The 17165-nt window shown below is 37.8% G+C and overlaps 1 protein-coding gene across 1 annotated transcript in view; it reads right to left on the minus strand.

The window, feature by feature from the left end:
* The window catches only part of TTN (titin), a 274143-nt gene extending 264255 nt beyond the window's left edge, over positions 1 to 9888 (minus strand). Inside the window, exons 1-6 of the mRNA XM_008567052.1 lie at positions 9677 to 9888; positions 7351 to 7454; positions 4718 to 4921; positions 2963 to 3250; positions 2563 to 2648; positions 2226 to 2470 (exon numbers count right to left, since the gene is read on the minus strand). Coding sequence (XP_008565274.1) covers positions 2226 to 2470; positions 2563 to 2648; positions 2963 to 3250; positions 4718 to 4921; positions 7351 to 7441 — 914 coding nt within the window. The 5' untranslated portion in view covers positions 7442 to 7454; positions 9677 to 9888. The remainder of the gene's footprint in view (positions 1 to 2225; positions 2471 to 2562; positions 2649 to 2962; positions 3251 to 4717; positions 4922 to 7350; positions 7455 to 9676) is intronic.
* Positions 9889 to 17165: the final 7277 nt, after the last annotated feature.

The raw sequence follows: 17165 nt of genomic DNA on the forward strand, positions 1-17165 counted from the left end.
GACACTCCATAATTCTAAACGACCCGTAGGCAGTAGGCATAGATTAAAAATGTGGTAAGGTTGTTATCTTCCCTAGAAATTGCTTTTGGCCTGTGTTGTGATTTTATGGTGTGCAAACTTGGAGCTAGTCTGAGACCGAACACTTTTTTTATTTGATTGATAGATATGTTTTTAAAATGGAGCTTTTTTCCCCAGCTTCATATTAGTGTTTGCCAATATCTTTAATTTTTTAACTGGCCAAAATAATAAAGATTGGGAAGTATTTATCATTTTTTAATGTTTATTGAACATTTATATTGCCTCTTCTGTGAAGTACTTGTTTGTATCTTTTGTCCATTTTTTCATTTGTGTTGCATGTTTTTTCCTTTAAAAATTAATTTGTGGAAGCTTTTTATTACATTTGGTATAGAAGTTCTTTGTCATAAGTGTTGCAAACATTCCCCCCATCCCTCTGCTTGCATTTTGCGTATTTATGGGGTTTTATCCAGCATAAACATGAACGAGGGGTCTTCAAAAAGTTCACGGAAAGATTTGTATTATTTTTTGATTCTATTTTTTCACAAACTTTTTATAGTACCCTCTTACATTTGTGTAGGTTATGCACTATTTCTAGGCTGATGTTCACAGTGTAGTCATTGTATGTTTATTATCAGACTTTTATGGCAGTTAATGAAGTATTGTAAGGAAGGGGCATCTCTGAAGTGTTTTTCATAAATGCATTGATTGGTTGCTTTTGCAATATATATATTTTTATTTTTACGTTGTTGAATCTATAAACCTATTTTTGAAAACTCTACCCCACAAATGTTTTCCCAAATTTTCTTCTCTCTTTTCTTTAAAGAGTTTTATAATTTAACTCCTTCAGCAAGCTGGGATTTATTTTGCAAAAGGTCTGAGGTAGACGTTTATGTTTGTTTTCTTCTAAATGGATAGCTAACTGGGCCAGTATTTTTTATTGAGTAAAATACCGTCCCCACCCACCCCCCAGAATTGAAAGGTCACTTTGATTAAAAATCAAATTCCCTTTATACTTGGATCTATTTCTGGACTCTGTTCTGCTCCCCTGATGTATATTTCTCTTCATTTACCAATATCATACTGTTTTAACTACAGTAACTTCACAGTAAGGGTGAATGATTTTTAGGTCAGCTCTCTATTATTCATTATTCTTCTTTTAAAATTTTTCTGGCAGGAGAACTTCCTCTACATGTTTTTTACTTCATTTAAATTGGTCAAGAAACATTTTTGTTTGCTCAAATTTTCCAGTTCATTATATTAAAAACCTCATCATGTTAAACTAAACCCCAAAGTTTCAAATCTGCTGTAGATAGTTTACACTTGATCATATGATTTCTGAGTCTTGATGATACATGCTCATCCTCTAAAATACCTCTATATTAACTAAACATAGAAATCCATGTGTTTTCTAGATAACATAAGGATATGCCAAATATTTAGGAGGTTTTACTTATTACCTGAGCATAAGATCATTTTCTTTTTTGGTGGGGGGCAGCTGGCTGGTATGGTAATTCAAACACTTGACCTCGCTGTTACCAACACCATGCTCTAACCAACTGAGCTAACTGGCCAGCCCTGTATAATTATTTTCTATTTACCTTCAACTATTTTCTATTTACCTTTCTAAAGCACCTTCAACTAATAATCTCATTGAATCCTCACAACACACCTTAATATCATTCTTATTGCGATTCCCTTAATTTACAGATAACACAATTAGGACCTTGAGCAAACTACTTAACTTTTTTAGCTCCAGTTACTTATCAATATGATTGAGAACAATAATTCTTAGAGGTTGTAAATATTTAATGGGATAATGTATGTAGAGTGCCAATCAAATGCCTGGCATAGAGGAAATGATCAATATATAGTAGCAATTATTTTATTATCGTAATTATTGCCCTATATCAAAATGTCAGCAAGTGATTGGGCGGATTGAGCTTAAAACTTTCAACCTTAAATTCTTTGCTCTTATTTTACTGTGCTATTTTTGGCTCCTAAATTAGGTATTTATTAAATGGAATATAAATAAGAATTTAGAATTAGAGTTTATAAAGTTCTTCAATTTACCTATGGAGAGTAAAGATTTGTGAAAACTATATTCGGTAACTTTTTGGTTCATCTCCTTTGTCGCATGCTACATTTTTGATTGCATGAAACCTAATTAGAAAATGCATTATAACCTGATCTCTTTAAAGAAGCTTTACCTGACTGGGGATGGGGTCGGTGCCCGCACATGTCTGACGGGGGAAGGGGAGTGTCTTATGGGCGATGGAGACTGCTGTCGAGCCAACTGTGTTTTGGCAGCAATGGACGGTGGTGTGGGAGACCTCGACTTTGGCTTGGGAGGTATCCTGGGAGGTGTTTTATGTGGCAGCTGCTGCCCAGCGGCACCATCTACCACCATCTCAACTGTTGCAATCGATCTGGCATCAAAGTGGGCTTCAATCTTCTGTAAAAGATTAAAATAAAGTCCATGTTTAATAGGAATAGCTGGGGAGCAATAATCCGAAAGGCCTGAAAACCGACAGAACAGAAAAATACCTTTTCAATTCGGGTTTCTCTTGTTTCTGAAATCTGAGCAGTCGATACAATTGTCTTTGTCTTTTTAGCGGGCACCACTTCTTCACCTGCAGAAAGGGAAAGATGAATCTTTAGGAGGAGGCACAGTGACCCAGTTTTAAAGCGATTCTGTTACTTCTGACTACAAAGTTCATTAGACTTTCTGGGCATCCCAATGGAGGAAAATGCAGAAAGTTTTGGAGATGAATATAAATTAGGTTTAAAAAATAGAAAATGTTCATTATTAGGTAAGAATTTACTTAGAACCATTTTTAAAAATTCTATTATTTGCCAATAATTTGAAAATACAAATAGCCCTTCCCCCTTCCAGGACGAGCCCTCCTCTCCCCCTCCTCTCTGTCCCCCCGCCTCCCGCACGCACCTTGAACCAGCAATTCGGCAGTCGAAGTAGCTCTCCCAACGCTGTTGGTGGCGTTGACGGAGTAGGTGCCGGAGTCTTCGGGGTACGCTTCCGCAATCAGTAAGCTGTAGAGGTCGCCTTCTTGTGAAATTTGAAAATCCAGGGAGCTCTGGATTTCGGCTCCGTCCCGATAGAACTTCACCACAGGTGTAGGGATTCCAGTCACTCTCACTTGGAGTCGCACTTGGCTTCCTTGTCTCACGGTCATGCTCTGCAGTCGTTGCGCGAAGTTGGGTGGCGCTGTCTCCGCTGCAGGGGGCAGAGAAGGAAATGAGGACCGCGAGCCAGAGAGCTCCCCACAGGCTATTTTTAAACAATCAACTGTTCTGATTCCAGAACCAGGCGATGACTCGCTGATTCCAACATCCTTGACTGTCCTTGAACCCAGCTCCCCAAGCAGGTGACGCAAGAATGGAGCCAGGAGATCTCAGAAGACTATCCTGCCACTGTATTGTATTTTTTGTGCTTTGTTTTCCTTAGCAGTCCTAGGCCACAACCTTTTGTTGTTGTTTTAAAGAAAAAAAATCTATATATTGTTATAACATTTCTAGAGAATCTTTCCAGCACTTCCTTCCAATCTCACATCTAGCACTATATTAACAAGTTGAAACAACTGCAAATTTCAGTATGTTGCATTAAAATGAATTCCAGTGGTTGAAACGATGGGTGCACCTGTGATTTACAAAATCATTAAATTTTAATTTAATTTAAAAAAAAAACCCTCAATCTTCTCCAACTTGATCAGTATTCAAATAACCCAAATATTTACCTGCTTTTAAGATGTTAATTCCAATAATGATGTAATTTTGTGTTAATAATATGACAGAAAGGGTATAATTTTGGTTGTGTTGAAAGACATTTTTTATTTGATAAATGTGAAGAGTGAATGGAATTAACTTTGACATGTTTTTTAGTGATAACCAACAGCAGATGCTGCCAATCCTATGCATTTTCCATTCTGCATATTCTGAATGTGTGTTATATTTCATACCTGAAGTTACCTGTGCTTTCTGGTTTAGGTCAATTATAACCCTATAGCTGAATACTGCAGGAGGTATAGTTTACTGGATAAGCATATGTAACATTATGCAGTTCATGCAAGGTATTGCTATGTAGTGGGCAGAGTAATGCAAATGTTCTGTGTATTAATGTTTCACTGGGTAGTAAAGAGTAGAGAAAAACTAAAGAGGCCACTAAGATTGTTGATAACTTTTCTGGCAAATTGTGTCATGCATTGAATAATAAACAAGCATTTGCCTATTTCTGGGTATGTTTACTGTGAAATATTTTTAATGTTTTTTAAATGGGTGGTCTAGACGTGGACCACCTACAGCAGAATCCTTTGGGTGCTTGTTAAAAGTGTGAATTCCTGGAGATATATGAGAATATCTCTTATTCATGACTAGGCGTATAAACAAGGCTCCAAATCTTTCTACTTGCTGAGAAACATGATTTTTAATATTTCCTTAACACACTTTTGAGTGTTCAATGTGTGGATAGAGAAACTGATTCTCAGCCACTTTTGTGCTGCATTTTGAGAGGAAAATTGAGTTCCACAAGGCAAACAACTTTGTTATAAATTCGACCTCCAGTGGGCCCTGCTCTAGGTCCAGAGCTGCATCTGCTTGTGCTCATGTAGCTCTTTCTGGACCCCTTTCCTATGTGCCAGAGATACCCTCTGGGGAGCAGAGGACTGGCAGGTCCCCACCAGCCTACCTGTCACGAGAAGCTCAGCAGTACTAGTTGCTTGTCCAGATCCATTGGTGGCTCTTAGGGAGTATCGTCCACTGTTGGCTGTCGTCACGGCGGGGATCGTCAGTCTAGCGCGGCCATCGCTAAAGGAGATCTGCACGCCGGGCAGAGTTGAAGTGGAAATCACCTGGCCATCCCTAAACCAGCTCACCTCAGGAACTGGGAAACCTGAAGAGCAAGGACAATTCACTTTTAAGTTTTAGCGGGCACTGCAAAGTCCTCTACCCTGTCCCATTATGTTCACCGTCTTGCCCTAACCAGTAAAAGATATCCAGAGTGGAATGCCATCTAATGGTTGTGAAAACCTGACAGTCGCATGATAAAAGTAAACTTGCAGACCATTAGGAAGGTCTGAGGGTTCATGTAGAGAGGCCAGGGCCTTCATTTTATAAGGGAGGAAACTGAGGCCAAAGAGGCTTAATGATTTTCCCAAGGTCCCTCAGTCAGCAGTGGCACACAGAGAACTAGTATTTCTATCACTTGCCCTCCTGCCCAGGACTCTATCTGATGTAATTTGAGACATCATTATAATCATAAAAGAGATTTATAAAAGTAAAGAGCTAAGGAAACTTTGAAATAAAAAGTGACTGTTGTCCTCTTAGAAAACAAGTGAAAAGAGAAAGCAGCAGAGGGATCTAAAATCTGTGCCTGACAAGCCCAGGAGGGCATGCTCCCCTTCATCCTCTGCGTTTAGAGGGACACTGTCTTCCTGAACTCTCCCGCTTTCAGATGTGCAATCAATAAAAATACCATAACGTGAAGAGGCAGTTTCTTACATAAGAGACTAAGCCAAACCTATTCTTTCAGAACAACATGTATGCTTGGAGTTGCAGGGGGAAAGCCAAATTCTCTTTACCCATGATAAATTGTAGAGCTAAGAACTACATGTCTATGGTTTGATGTTTTAAGTGTGTTTAAAGCTGTGCATTCAGAAGTTATGAGGCAAGTTCAGAGCATGGTTTATTCTTCATTTGGCATAAAGGCTGATGATCTATCTCCTTAAGCTGGGAGGTAAAGATAAATTGAGAGAAAATCTATTTTGTATGACCGAGTGAATAGCTTATTAGACTAATTCACGTGTATCAAATATTTTCAGGTGTTTTTCTAAGAATTTGTTAGCACATAGTGTGAAGGAACAAGAAGCTATGAAGAAGTTGGACTCCACTACCCCCCAAGCAGGCAGATTTCCACGGAAACCACATGTGTTCTGCTTAGTTTAGAACTGACTGAGCATTATAAGATAAATAAGTGAATGATTTGGAAGTCAATATGAATTTATCCGGACTCCACTACCCCCCAAGCAGGCAGATTTCCACGGCAACCACATGTGTTCTGCTTAGTTCAGAACTGACTGAGCATTATAAGATAAATAAGTGAATGATTTGGAAGTCAATATGAATTTATCATGCTTGTGGAGAATTGAATTGATCTCTATATGCGTATAAGAGGATACTTTTAAAAGTTTGTGGAAAATTGAATTAAAGGAGAATACAAGTCTTTCCATAAATTTTTTGAAATACCTTCATAGAATAGAAAATGAATAATGATTATATGATATTTGTGCAATGTAAAATAAAGTGTTGTGCAGTTATGATTGGTGCATAAAGTAGGAAAAAAAGAAAGAAAAAGAAAATTTTATTTTATATCTTTATTATAAACCATTTAAAAAAAAGAGGTGTGGTGCACCATGGAGGTGCACTAAATTAAGGATCAAGCACGATTTTCAATTAATCCACATAATCTTATGTGGCCAGTTACAGTAGTGCAGGAGACAACATTGATTAAATAATTTTGAAATTATTTACAGTATTGTTTGTAGACTACCCCCATTTTTTCAACAGATGATAGGCTTCAGAAATCATACGTTTTCTGAAACCATCTCTAAACTGAGTTATGAAGAAAAAAAAGAAGGCAAAAAAGAAATAGAGGAATTTCCTTTTAAATAAAATTCTAGGGTCAATGTCTGTTTTTCTCATATAGACACCGGAGTGACATATAATATTTCTTATCATTTCAAGATGATTGGAAAGTCTTTTAATTTACTAGAATCACCTAATAGAGATTGAAAATAAAAGAATAAAATAATTAGGAGATAGTTTATCACTGAACAGTCCTGCCTCTGAGGAAAGTCGGGTGGGATGCATTGTTATCTTCCATATGGGATGTATTGTTATCTTCCATATTAAACACCTGAAATTCAGGTGCACAGAGCAGTCAGCCGAGATTGTGTCCCCTTCAGCTCTATGGCTGGCTCCTATTGGGCTTGAGTTCTTGGCTTCCAGTCTGGCTTCTCAGCTGAACCCAAATATAGAATGGCCAAATTTGGTCCTACTTAGCTGCTTGATTCTGACAGCAATTTTAATGCAGTGCTAATTATTTTTTGCTTTGTGAAATTATAAGTATGAATAAAACATTTTCAAGCCATTACATTGTCAGATTTTGTCAGTGCTCTGTGAATGGTATACCCTTAAAATGACCCTTCCATAGCGTTGGACCAATTTTACAAAGTGAAAGCAAGGCTTGAACTTGGCCTCAAATCCTCTATCACTTCCTGAAGTGGACACAAAGGAATCAAAAGCGTGAATGTGGGCGCTTACCACTAACGTGAGCCTCAAAGGTTGCGGTACTACCCTCCAGTACCACAACGCTTTGTAACGGCTGCTTAAACGTCGGTGCTTGAGTTGTCATCTTTTTAGGCACTCTGAAAAGGAAGAGAAAATCATTTAGGATGTCACAGCTAGGGCCCCTCTTTGTGGATAGCAGAGACACCCATTTCTCCAAATGGATTGCTCCATACGTCATCTGTATGCCTAGAGTGATGGGCAGAACTTCTCCTCTGTGGCTTGAATTTGAACAGTTGACCTCTGAGTTGACTTAAAGCCTAACACAAAGTGGCAAGTCAAGAGGGAAATGGAAAAAAAATTAACCAAACAGCAAGCAATGTACTCTAGTGGTCAACAAGGGAACATTCAGTCTCACCAATGGTGGGAAATCAGATTAACAATTGAAAAAAAGGAAAGCTGTAGTAATGTGAGGGGGTAGGAAGTAAAGAGTAATTAAAGGGACTTGTGACAAAAGTAAAATAAGTCTCTGCATTAGCTTAATGTGTTAGAGACAATTATTTTTAAAAACTTTCCCTTTCCCCAATATTTTTCACTCCCTGTACCTATGTTTATAAAGCTGACATCGATTTAGGCATGATCTGATTACTTCAAGTGATCACTAAAATTAAAAATTTGAAGTTTATTATTCCCTTCCTGACTTGAAAAGCTTTGGTAAACCTTATCAAATATGCAAGCTTTTTGTAGACAGCATGAGGTGCTTTCTATTTCTTAACATTTCTTCATACAGTAACTGTGCAATAAATATTGCTACTACTGAAGTATATATTTGGAAGAATTTTAATTTAAGGGAACAGGCCAAAATTTATTAAAGATTTGAGAGAAAAGCACTGGCTTGAGTTCTTAACATGGAACAATGTGCAAACTCTGGATAATGAAAGGCTGGTATGAAATGTAGATGAAGCGAAAAGACCTATGCTTTTGTAACACGAAATAGTCAACAACAAAGAAATGAATATAAAATTTGTAGTTAAGTCCTTTTGTTAAGTGGCAGAAAGTACATCGTCTATCAGTTTCAGAGAGATTATGTAAAGAATTTTCCTATGCGTAAATAACTAATTATTCAATGTGACGATTCCATTGCTCTGAAATAAAAAGGCAACTTCTGAATTGTCAATTGCTTCATTATGATTTTTCATAAAGTCCTCTGTTCACTAAAACTTTATGGATCAATTTTCCGCTAGTGATAGTGCTTTACCTTATTGGTACTTTTTACTTAGTTAAAAAGATAATGAAACCAACATTCTTTGAGAAAAACAAGTTTACATTTGGAAATTTTAGGCAATATCTAGAAGCTTTTTGTAAAACTTTTGTCAAGAATTTCTTTTTGTAGCATACTATCCTTAGGATAAGCAGCTTTTTGTGTCTAACTTTTCCTGTTCACAAGCTAGTGCCTCTTCTAAAAATAGCATCTTCTTACATATCTAATACATGATTACGTATATATCTATGTATTTACAGGCATTAACAACTAGTAACCACATTCCAGGAAGATAGGAAATCAAAGTGTATTTAGAAATAAAGAGCCTTTAAACATTACTTCTTCCCCTTCTTAGCATCAACATTTATCTGATATATAATTGGATTGTGAGTTGAATTAAAATGAATAATGAGATTCTGAGTATTTTAGAAAACAATTACATAGCTTTATTCCAAATTTCTAAATATGTTGCAATTAACTGACCTAAATTGGTGTTATATTCCTGTTGTCTAAGTAAGCTTTCTTGCTTAGCACTTACTCTTCAGAGGCCTTTTGTCTGATTAGAGCTGGAGGTATGCATCTAAAATGTCATGCTCCTAAAATAACCTCTCCAGCTTTGACTGACAGCAGGCAAGTGTTCTGTCACTGTCCTGCAATTGATACCTCAGCAGTTGATTCCCTTAAAAAGTCATCAGGGTGTAGCTGATACCACCCGCATTTTATCAGAGCTATTCTTGGTGTGCCTCGCTCCATCACTGAGTAATATAACCTTGAACATTCTCAACAGACCTAAAGAGACTAGAAAAGAAGCAGGCATTTCTATCACCATTTCAGACCTCAACTTTTAGAAGAGTAAGTGCACTGAAACGATTTGAACCATTGATTCTGCTGATATGGTAAAGCATTCAACTTATTAAAGAAAATTGTTCACACATTTTAAAAACAGAATTTAAAAAGCAGATTGGAATAAAATGGGGTCAGCACCAGCAACAGGTAGTCACACAAGCACTTCTACATAGGCATTTAGCATACAAAAAATAATCAGGAGTTAGAAATCAGTAAGGAAGTGACTGTACTATTAAAATAAAAGATGCTGCTCACCTGATTGCTCAAGAGTGCCCAAAAAGGGTGGGACTAAGCCCAAGGTTACTTCTGAAACGACGTCCTATGTAGAGTTGGTTTTTTCGACCATCTCCGACATGAATCGGTGAGCCTCTAAACCTGAAAACAAAACTACACAGTCTGGACTGTGTAGTTTTGCTTTTCTATGCAATCCCTACACCCGAGGCGAGGCTGGGAATGCACGACTGCTCAAGAGCTAGGGGCTGGCAGGCCCTTATATTTGCCAGATCTGCTGACGGCCCACATCCTCAGGGCAGGGTCTGGTGATTGGCTCTCCTAGGGAAGCCTGATGGGAGAATACCTATTTGGTGGTGTCACAGGCCACCTGTTCCTCTGATTGGCAGTGCTAAATTTAGCACCTCAGAAGAGGCTTTACCAAGGAAATAGAACCGTATTTAAAGAATAACTGTGTTGAGGCTCAGAGAAGAGCATTTGTTGCCAATGTTAAAAATCTGATAATGCAGGTCTGAAGAGAAGATGTGACAGTAGACTGCACTTGCGGGCAGTCGTATAAAACAGCCTCAAACCTGAGGGCTCTGCCCTGTGAGTCAGGCCGTGCTCCTGCTCCCCTGCCCCCATGAAACCAACCAAATGGACATGTCAATCATGAAAGCAGATGAGGGAATTTATCTCATGCATGAGGCTTCATCTTCTTTAAAGAATCAGTTGCTATAAACCTTAGCTTTGAAAGAAAGCTGATTTGTACTATCTACATTCTCCAGAACCCACTTGTATTTTGGAAAGAATTAGACCAAAGTTAATGAGGTATATATTTAGACAGCCCTGTAAGAAATAATGTTGAAAGGCAAAATCTGAACTCTGCTTAGATCTAGTCTTTACAGTACAATGATTTCACTTTTGTCAGGCTTTACTTTTGTCTTCCATTAATATTTACAAATATGCATGCACTGCCCCTTAATGAGTAGCCAAGTTTTATGTTTAAATTATCTATAAGATTCTTTTTCCGGGCACATGAATGCTGCTCTACTAGTCTCTGGAGTTTGCTGTTACTAAAGGGAAATGGTTAGGAAATGATATAGTTGCTATTTTAAGACTGAATTGAATTTCAAGCAAGAGATATTTCAAATACAAAAGAACATACCAAAAGATCTTTATAATGGTTCGTCTGAGAAATTTGTAAAACTCTATTTAGAAGAAAATTTTCTTATTGATTACGGAAAGAGACTTTTATCAATAAAATTGACTAAAATTTTAACTTTTAAGTTAAATTCCTTTATATCTGTAATAAAAATGTTCCCTTTTAAGGAAGGATTTGGCCATACATTAGGCTTTTCAGCTTCCTGGGTATTTCATACGTTATAATTATATACGTAGTGTTTAATTTACTAGCATTTAATAGAGCTTAAATTTACTGACAACTGATGCAGTACAGTTATCAACAAGATGACACCATGTCCTTATTTAAATATTTGTCCCCTTTGCTTAAGAGGTGATATCTGTATCAGAGGCATCATTCCTCTCCTCCCCCCACTATATACTGCATCTGCCATAATTCTGGTTAGTTGCCTTATTCATAAACAACTGGTTTCATGTTATATACTTTGAAAATGATTGCCAGTGAGAGATTCATGTTACAGGCAACTTGCCAGCCATAAAGCAAAGCAACACTAGAAATGTGCAATCTTTCCGTTTTGGGATGTTCAACAATTGGGTGTCTATTTCAAATGTATTTGTGCACATGTTTGTGTGCGTGTGCTTGTACAGTGTGCATGTATATATTTTTAAGCACACTTGACCTAATGTGAAGCATGTTAATGCCGTGGTACATATGTTGGAACTAAAGTCAAACCACTTTAATTCTTATGAGAATGAGGGAGAATAAGTGAATAGAATCTTCAAGCTCATGTCATCTTGACCCGATGCAGTACAGGAAGCTCAAGAGCCAGGAAGATAGACCGTATATTATAAACATAAAGTCAAGTGTCTGTTCTCCTAAGCTGCTTGTCTATTCTCTGTTCTTGAACTTTTCTAGACCTTGCAGTATTGTCAAGATCCTTGCCTTTAGGCATTTACATCTTTCTATGATATACAGAATTTTAAAAAGAAGGAAGAATAAAAGAAAAAGGAAGAGGATAAGGAAGGAAGGAACCAGTTAGTAAATGATGAATATACTGTTCTGGAAAGAGTCCTTATTATTGAATTAGTGAACTATTCCAACAATAAGTGTCTATTACTATAGACAGCATGTGATATCATGGTAAACATTAATTTTAAAATTAAATATGCCATAGTTGAAATATAGTAAGCTAGCCCAACGGAGACCCAATACTACTCAGATTTGGGGAATTTGCTGATGCAGTAGGTCTCAATTTACCACCCTAACAGTAGGGAGGAGCCCCACAGATAATCCAAAACAGCTGATAATTCAAATATAATGCCTACTTAGTTTTTGGAATGCATGGTGTCATTCTCTCTTTGGGCATTATACTCTGTACAATTCAACAAATATTTAGTAAGCATATGCCCAGTGCTGAACATTGTGCTAAATTATTATGATTTGGGGTTCTGTCATTGTTGATTGAACAAATATTTACTGAGTGATGACTTTGTGCCAGGCTTTGTGCTAGATGATGTCTAGACAGTGCTGACCAAGAGAAGACAGTTATGGTTGTTGTTTCTTGGAGACCACATTTTACATAAACTCCTAATAAATTCTTATTAATCTGTGACTGAGACCAAGACTATGATGTGTGTAAAACTCAGGCGGTAACTCCATCTACATAGTTGTTGGTGTCAGACTTGGTTCAGACTGCCTAGAACCTTTCACCAAAGAAGTGACACACTGTAGCCATTCCAGAAATGAGTACAATTTTTAAGGCTAAGGTAAGAGTCCTTTTTCTGAGAAAAGAATAAAATTAATGTCTCATAATTCATTAAAACTTGTATGTTCTTACTGTGTTAAACACAGTTCAGACACTGAGACTGTAGCAAAGCATACCACATATAAAAATCTCTGCCCTCCAGGACTTTACGTTTTAGTAAGCACAGTGATATTTGGTAACATAATACCTGTAAAGTCCTTTCCACTCATAAAATATTTCAAAGCTGAAATATAGGCTCATCAAGGATCTATTTTTACACATGGAAGTAAAAAAGCAAATTCAGGAAGTGCAGGGGAAAGAGTGTGTGCTGATCCCATCAGTTCTCGTGGGTGGCTGTCTGTGTTCCTTGAATTATAAAGGCAGACAAAGCTACTGGACACATGGGGGGCAAGAAATTGCCCCTCAAAAGTTAAAAGAAGACCTTTCCTCCCATTTTTTCTACCTCCAATTATAATTGCTTTAGTAGCAAGATCAAATTAATTGACTACCACAACTATTTACAAGTGTACTAATTATCACTAGCACAATTAATGCCACATTAAGTACAAAAAGATTATTTTAGACACACATGTTATTTCTACCAAAATAAGAAAGATCAAAAAGTGAAAGTCTTGAATTTCTCAGTAGCAATGACTCCAGAGGCCCATGGAATTTCATTCCTACCCTCATGGGTTTAGGCAACTCACTTGAATCTCACAGTCTCAGATTTATCAGTTATAAACTGGGGATTATAATATCTACTTCAAAGAGTTATTGGGAAGATTAAGTGACATAATGAACGTGACAGTGCCCAGGACAGTGAGAGTCTGGCACATGGTGGGTGTTTTGTTTGTTTACTGTTGCCAAGCATGACACATACAAAAATAATTCTGTGCTTAGTAATATTGATTCAATCACTTACCTCTCACTACCTCGTTAGATATCCAGGATAGTGTTTTCTAAGAAATCTCTGAGAAGCCCAACAGTGAAACACATGTCATGTCCTTCCCTGAAGGACCTCAGATGGTGACATGACATTTATATGTGGATTAAAGCAAAGCTCAAGAAATACTGGAATCTTAAAGAAGAAATAAGCTGGGCTTCTGGAAACCTGGAATGGGAAACTATAAACCAGTTCAAATGCAACCACCAGCCGATGCTCAGTAGAGGTGATATTGCCATCAAATACTAAGATTTACACATGCTGAAGGGAGGCAATCCACTCATCTTATCCAGTAACCACTGCAGCACAGCACCCAGGGATTAAGGGCTTTTCCAGGGCTAAAAATATGTTTGGGAGCTGAAAAATAAGTTTTTGCTCCAAAATACAAAAAGAAATCTGCAAAAATGAAAATAATGGATGTTTATCAAATGCCTGCTGAAGAAGACATGCCAATTAGTCAACTGCATTTAAGGTGGGTATACTTTAATATATTTGATATGTTCAAGGGTAGAGCCTCCAAAAATGAGAGCCTGTGTGTGACAAAAATCTAAAAATGACCCTACAGGCAGCTCTGCTCTCTATCTCAAAAAAACAAAGGCAAACTTTGAAATAGTTAAAGGCCCTTGAGCCTTAAATGCTGTTTTGTGGCATCCTGAAGAATTTGTGTGTCTATTGAAGAGATTTAGGCCTTTTTACCCTTGTGTTTTACCCCAATTACTTCAAATTCCTAATTAAATTTGTCTTCTCCCATTTCCTTACCTAATCACAAATATAGAATTTTTCTGAGCAAGCCGTTACTGTGGAAGTGAAGCGTGGGGTGCCCCCACATCCTCTGGTTGACCTTCCCTACTCCCCTCACTACCCACTCCTCTCCATCCTAATCTATGCCCCTGGGAGGCTGACTCCCTTGCCCTCCGGCCTCTGACAAGGCTCAGCTGATGGAGGTGCTGCAGGAGGTTGGGGTATTCATTCCCCGGGCTCCCTCCCTGCCTCCTTGTGGTTTGGCCATGGCTTTCCTCCACTTGTGGTCATGCTCTTGCTGGGCACCCCTCTCCTACAGGTATTATGTTTGGCTCCAGGAACTGCTCCTTTCCCAAATATTTAGCTGGGCCTTCTTACTGTTGCTATCCCCAGGATCCTTCAGCATCCCCTGTTAGTTTTAATGAACCTTCCCACACCTCGTACTAGTGCCTTCATTAACTCTCTTCAGGTATGCTTTTGAGTTGCATGTGTTTCCTGCCCTGACTATGACCTGACCTACTTGCGTACAGACAACAATAAATTAAGAATCGGAGGGAAGCTCCAGCCTGGACTACAGGTAGGATTTATAACATATATCCAAATGATCTTTGGTAACTATCACCTCTCTCATGTGTTCATTTATAGGAAATGAAATTGAAAGCTGAGACTGTGCTCTGGCTGAGATCTTGTCTCCCCTTTGCAGCCTCACCTAGTGGAGACTGCTTAGTGTCTACACAGCCAAGCGTTGGGTTTTCTCTAGCTTCCATTATCACCACTAGACATTTATTTTTTATTTGTGGACAAAGTCTTTTCTTCCTTTGAAGCTAAGGTTCTTTGGCTATCACTTTCTGCCCTTCTTCTCCAGGCTTTCAGGTCATTCTTCAACATTCGCAAAGACATCAACATCAGGGCCCCTACTGCAACCCTGCCGACACCCCAAGGGACTCCAACCTCCACGTGTGACCACAGTAGAGGAAAATGATGGACACCACTGTTTCTAAATCAGACAGACTTACTTCAGATCAAATCCCAGATGTGCCAGTTATTAGCTAAATGACCTTGGATTAATCACTGAAGCTTCATTTCTTCTCTGTGAAATGGAAACACTCACTTCATAGTAAGTATTCTCCTTTTCTTATGGTTTTTATTAACTAGATTTTGTAAGTTTTCATTTTATTTTTTAATTTTACAAATGAGTTTAGGTACATTATTGAAATAACTAACTAGTCTTATTATTTTCCCCCCATAGCACTGTATGTAGTAAATGCTCCGTGCAGAAGCTGTTGCTGGTGGTTGTTATTTGGATGGCCTTTTCTATACCTTAGTCACACAGTTCCTGTCCTCCAGGTCTTGGTTTATAACTATATATACACATATCTGTTTTCCTTCAGTCTCAGGGGAAACTGGGTCTATTTCTCTTCAAGATTAGTCCACTGTTCTGAATTCTCCCCTTCTTATCTCTGCTCAGACTTGTACTATTCCAAATTATATGTTTGGAATGAAAAAAAGGTGTGATATATCAAAGTGGCTGGCACATATTTGCAATCTGCATTGATTGAAGATCTGTCCCTATTATGTGCCAGCCACTCTACTTGACATATCATGCTTTTTTTCCATTTAATTATAGCTAAGCTTATTGCTGTATTAATTTTTTATTTCCTATTGCTACAGTCTGAATGTTTATGTTCCTCCAAAATTCATACATTGAAACTAACCCTCAAGGTGGTGGTATTAAGAGGTGGTGGCTTTGGGAGGTGATTAGGTCATGAGGGTTCAGCCCTCATGAATGGGATTAGTGCCCTTATAAAAAAGGCTTGAGGGAGCCCCTTTCTCCCTTCCACCATGTGAAGTTGCATCAAGAAGGCATTGTCTATGAGGAAAGGGCACTAACCAGACACAGAATCTACTGGCACCTTGATATTGGACTTTCAAGGCTTCAGAAATGCAAGCAATAAATCTCTTGTTTATAAATTTCCCAGTCTAAGGTATTTTGCAGCCTGACCAGACTAAGATACCTATTCATTTCTGAACCCTCATTAAGCTTCTTTTCACATGGTTCTCACGCTGCTCACATTATGTTTTCCAATGTCTGCCTTATTTCCAAATCCAATAGGCATTTTAAAAAAAAAAACTTATGCAACATTTTTGGTTGTTACTTGGGTTCATTTCTGAACCCTCATTAAGCTTCTTTTCACATGGTTCTCACGCTGCTCACATTATGTTTTCCAATGTCTGCCTTATTTCCAAATCCAATAGGCATTTTAAAAAAAAAAACTTATGCAACATTTTTGGTTGTTACTTGTTATTAATTCAATGGGTTGCCACTTGTTATTAATTCAATTTTCAAAAATAATGTATTTTTTATAATGCATGATAATATATGCTTTATCAGGGAGCTTCAAATAAATTCACTAAAATTAAAACATTTGTGTTGAGTGATTGAAAAGTCAGTGAGTTCACAGCACTAAACTTGAACTCTTCCTCAGCCTGTGTCTTCCTTTGGCCTCAGGTATTTTAATAAAACATTATATCTATGAATAACACAAGATTTTTGTGCATCCCATCACTTTCAGCACTTCACCTACTAACTTTTGCACTCCTTATTTTTAGGAGTTCGCTCCAAACTTGGGTTTCACAGGACCAATCTCTCATACATTTCTGACTTAGTCACAAGTGATTCTTCCTTCTTCTTCACCTCAAGGGCTGGTCTTGCTTGGGTTCTGCCATCTCTCACCCTTTGTGCATTCCTTGAATTAGCACATCTACATTCAAGGTTTCACATGTATCCTGATGACTTCAAAACAATGATCTCTGTCCCCGTCATCTCTCATGAGCTCCAGACTCACATTTTCACTGTCTATTGGGTGTATCTCAGAATCTCAAAATCAAAATACCCAAACTGGACTCCTTATTAATCTGTCCCTCCTCTGGATTTTTCCATCTGAATTAATAATGTCATACT

Source organism: Galeopterus variegatus, unplaced genomic scaffold, assembly GCF_000696425.1.
Source record: "Galeopterus variegatus unplaced genomic scaffold, G_variegatus-3.0.2 Scaffold287, whole genome shotgun sequence".
Taxonomy (NCBI): domain Eukaryota; kingdom Metazoa; phylum Chordata; class Mammalia; order Dermoptera; family Cynocephalidae; genus Galeopterus; species Galeopterus variegatus.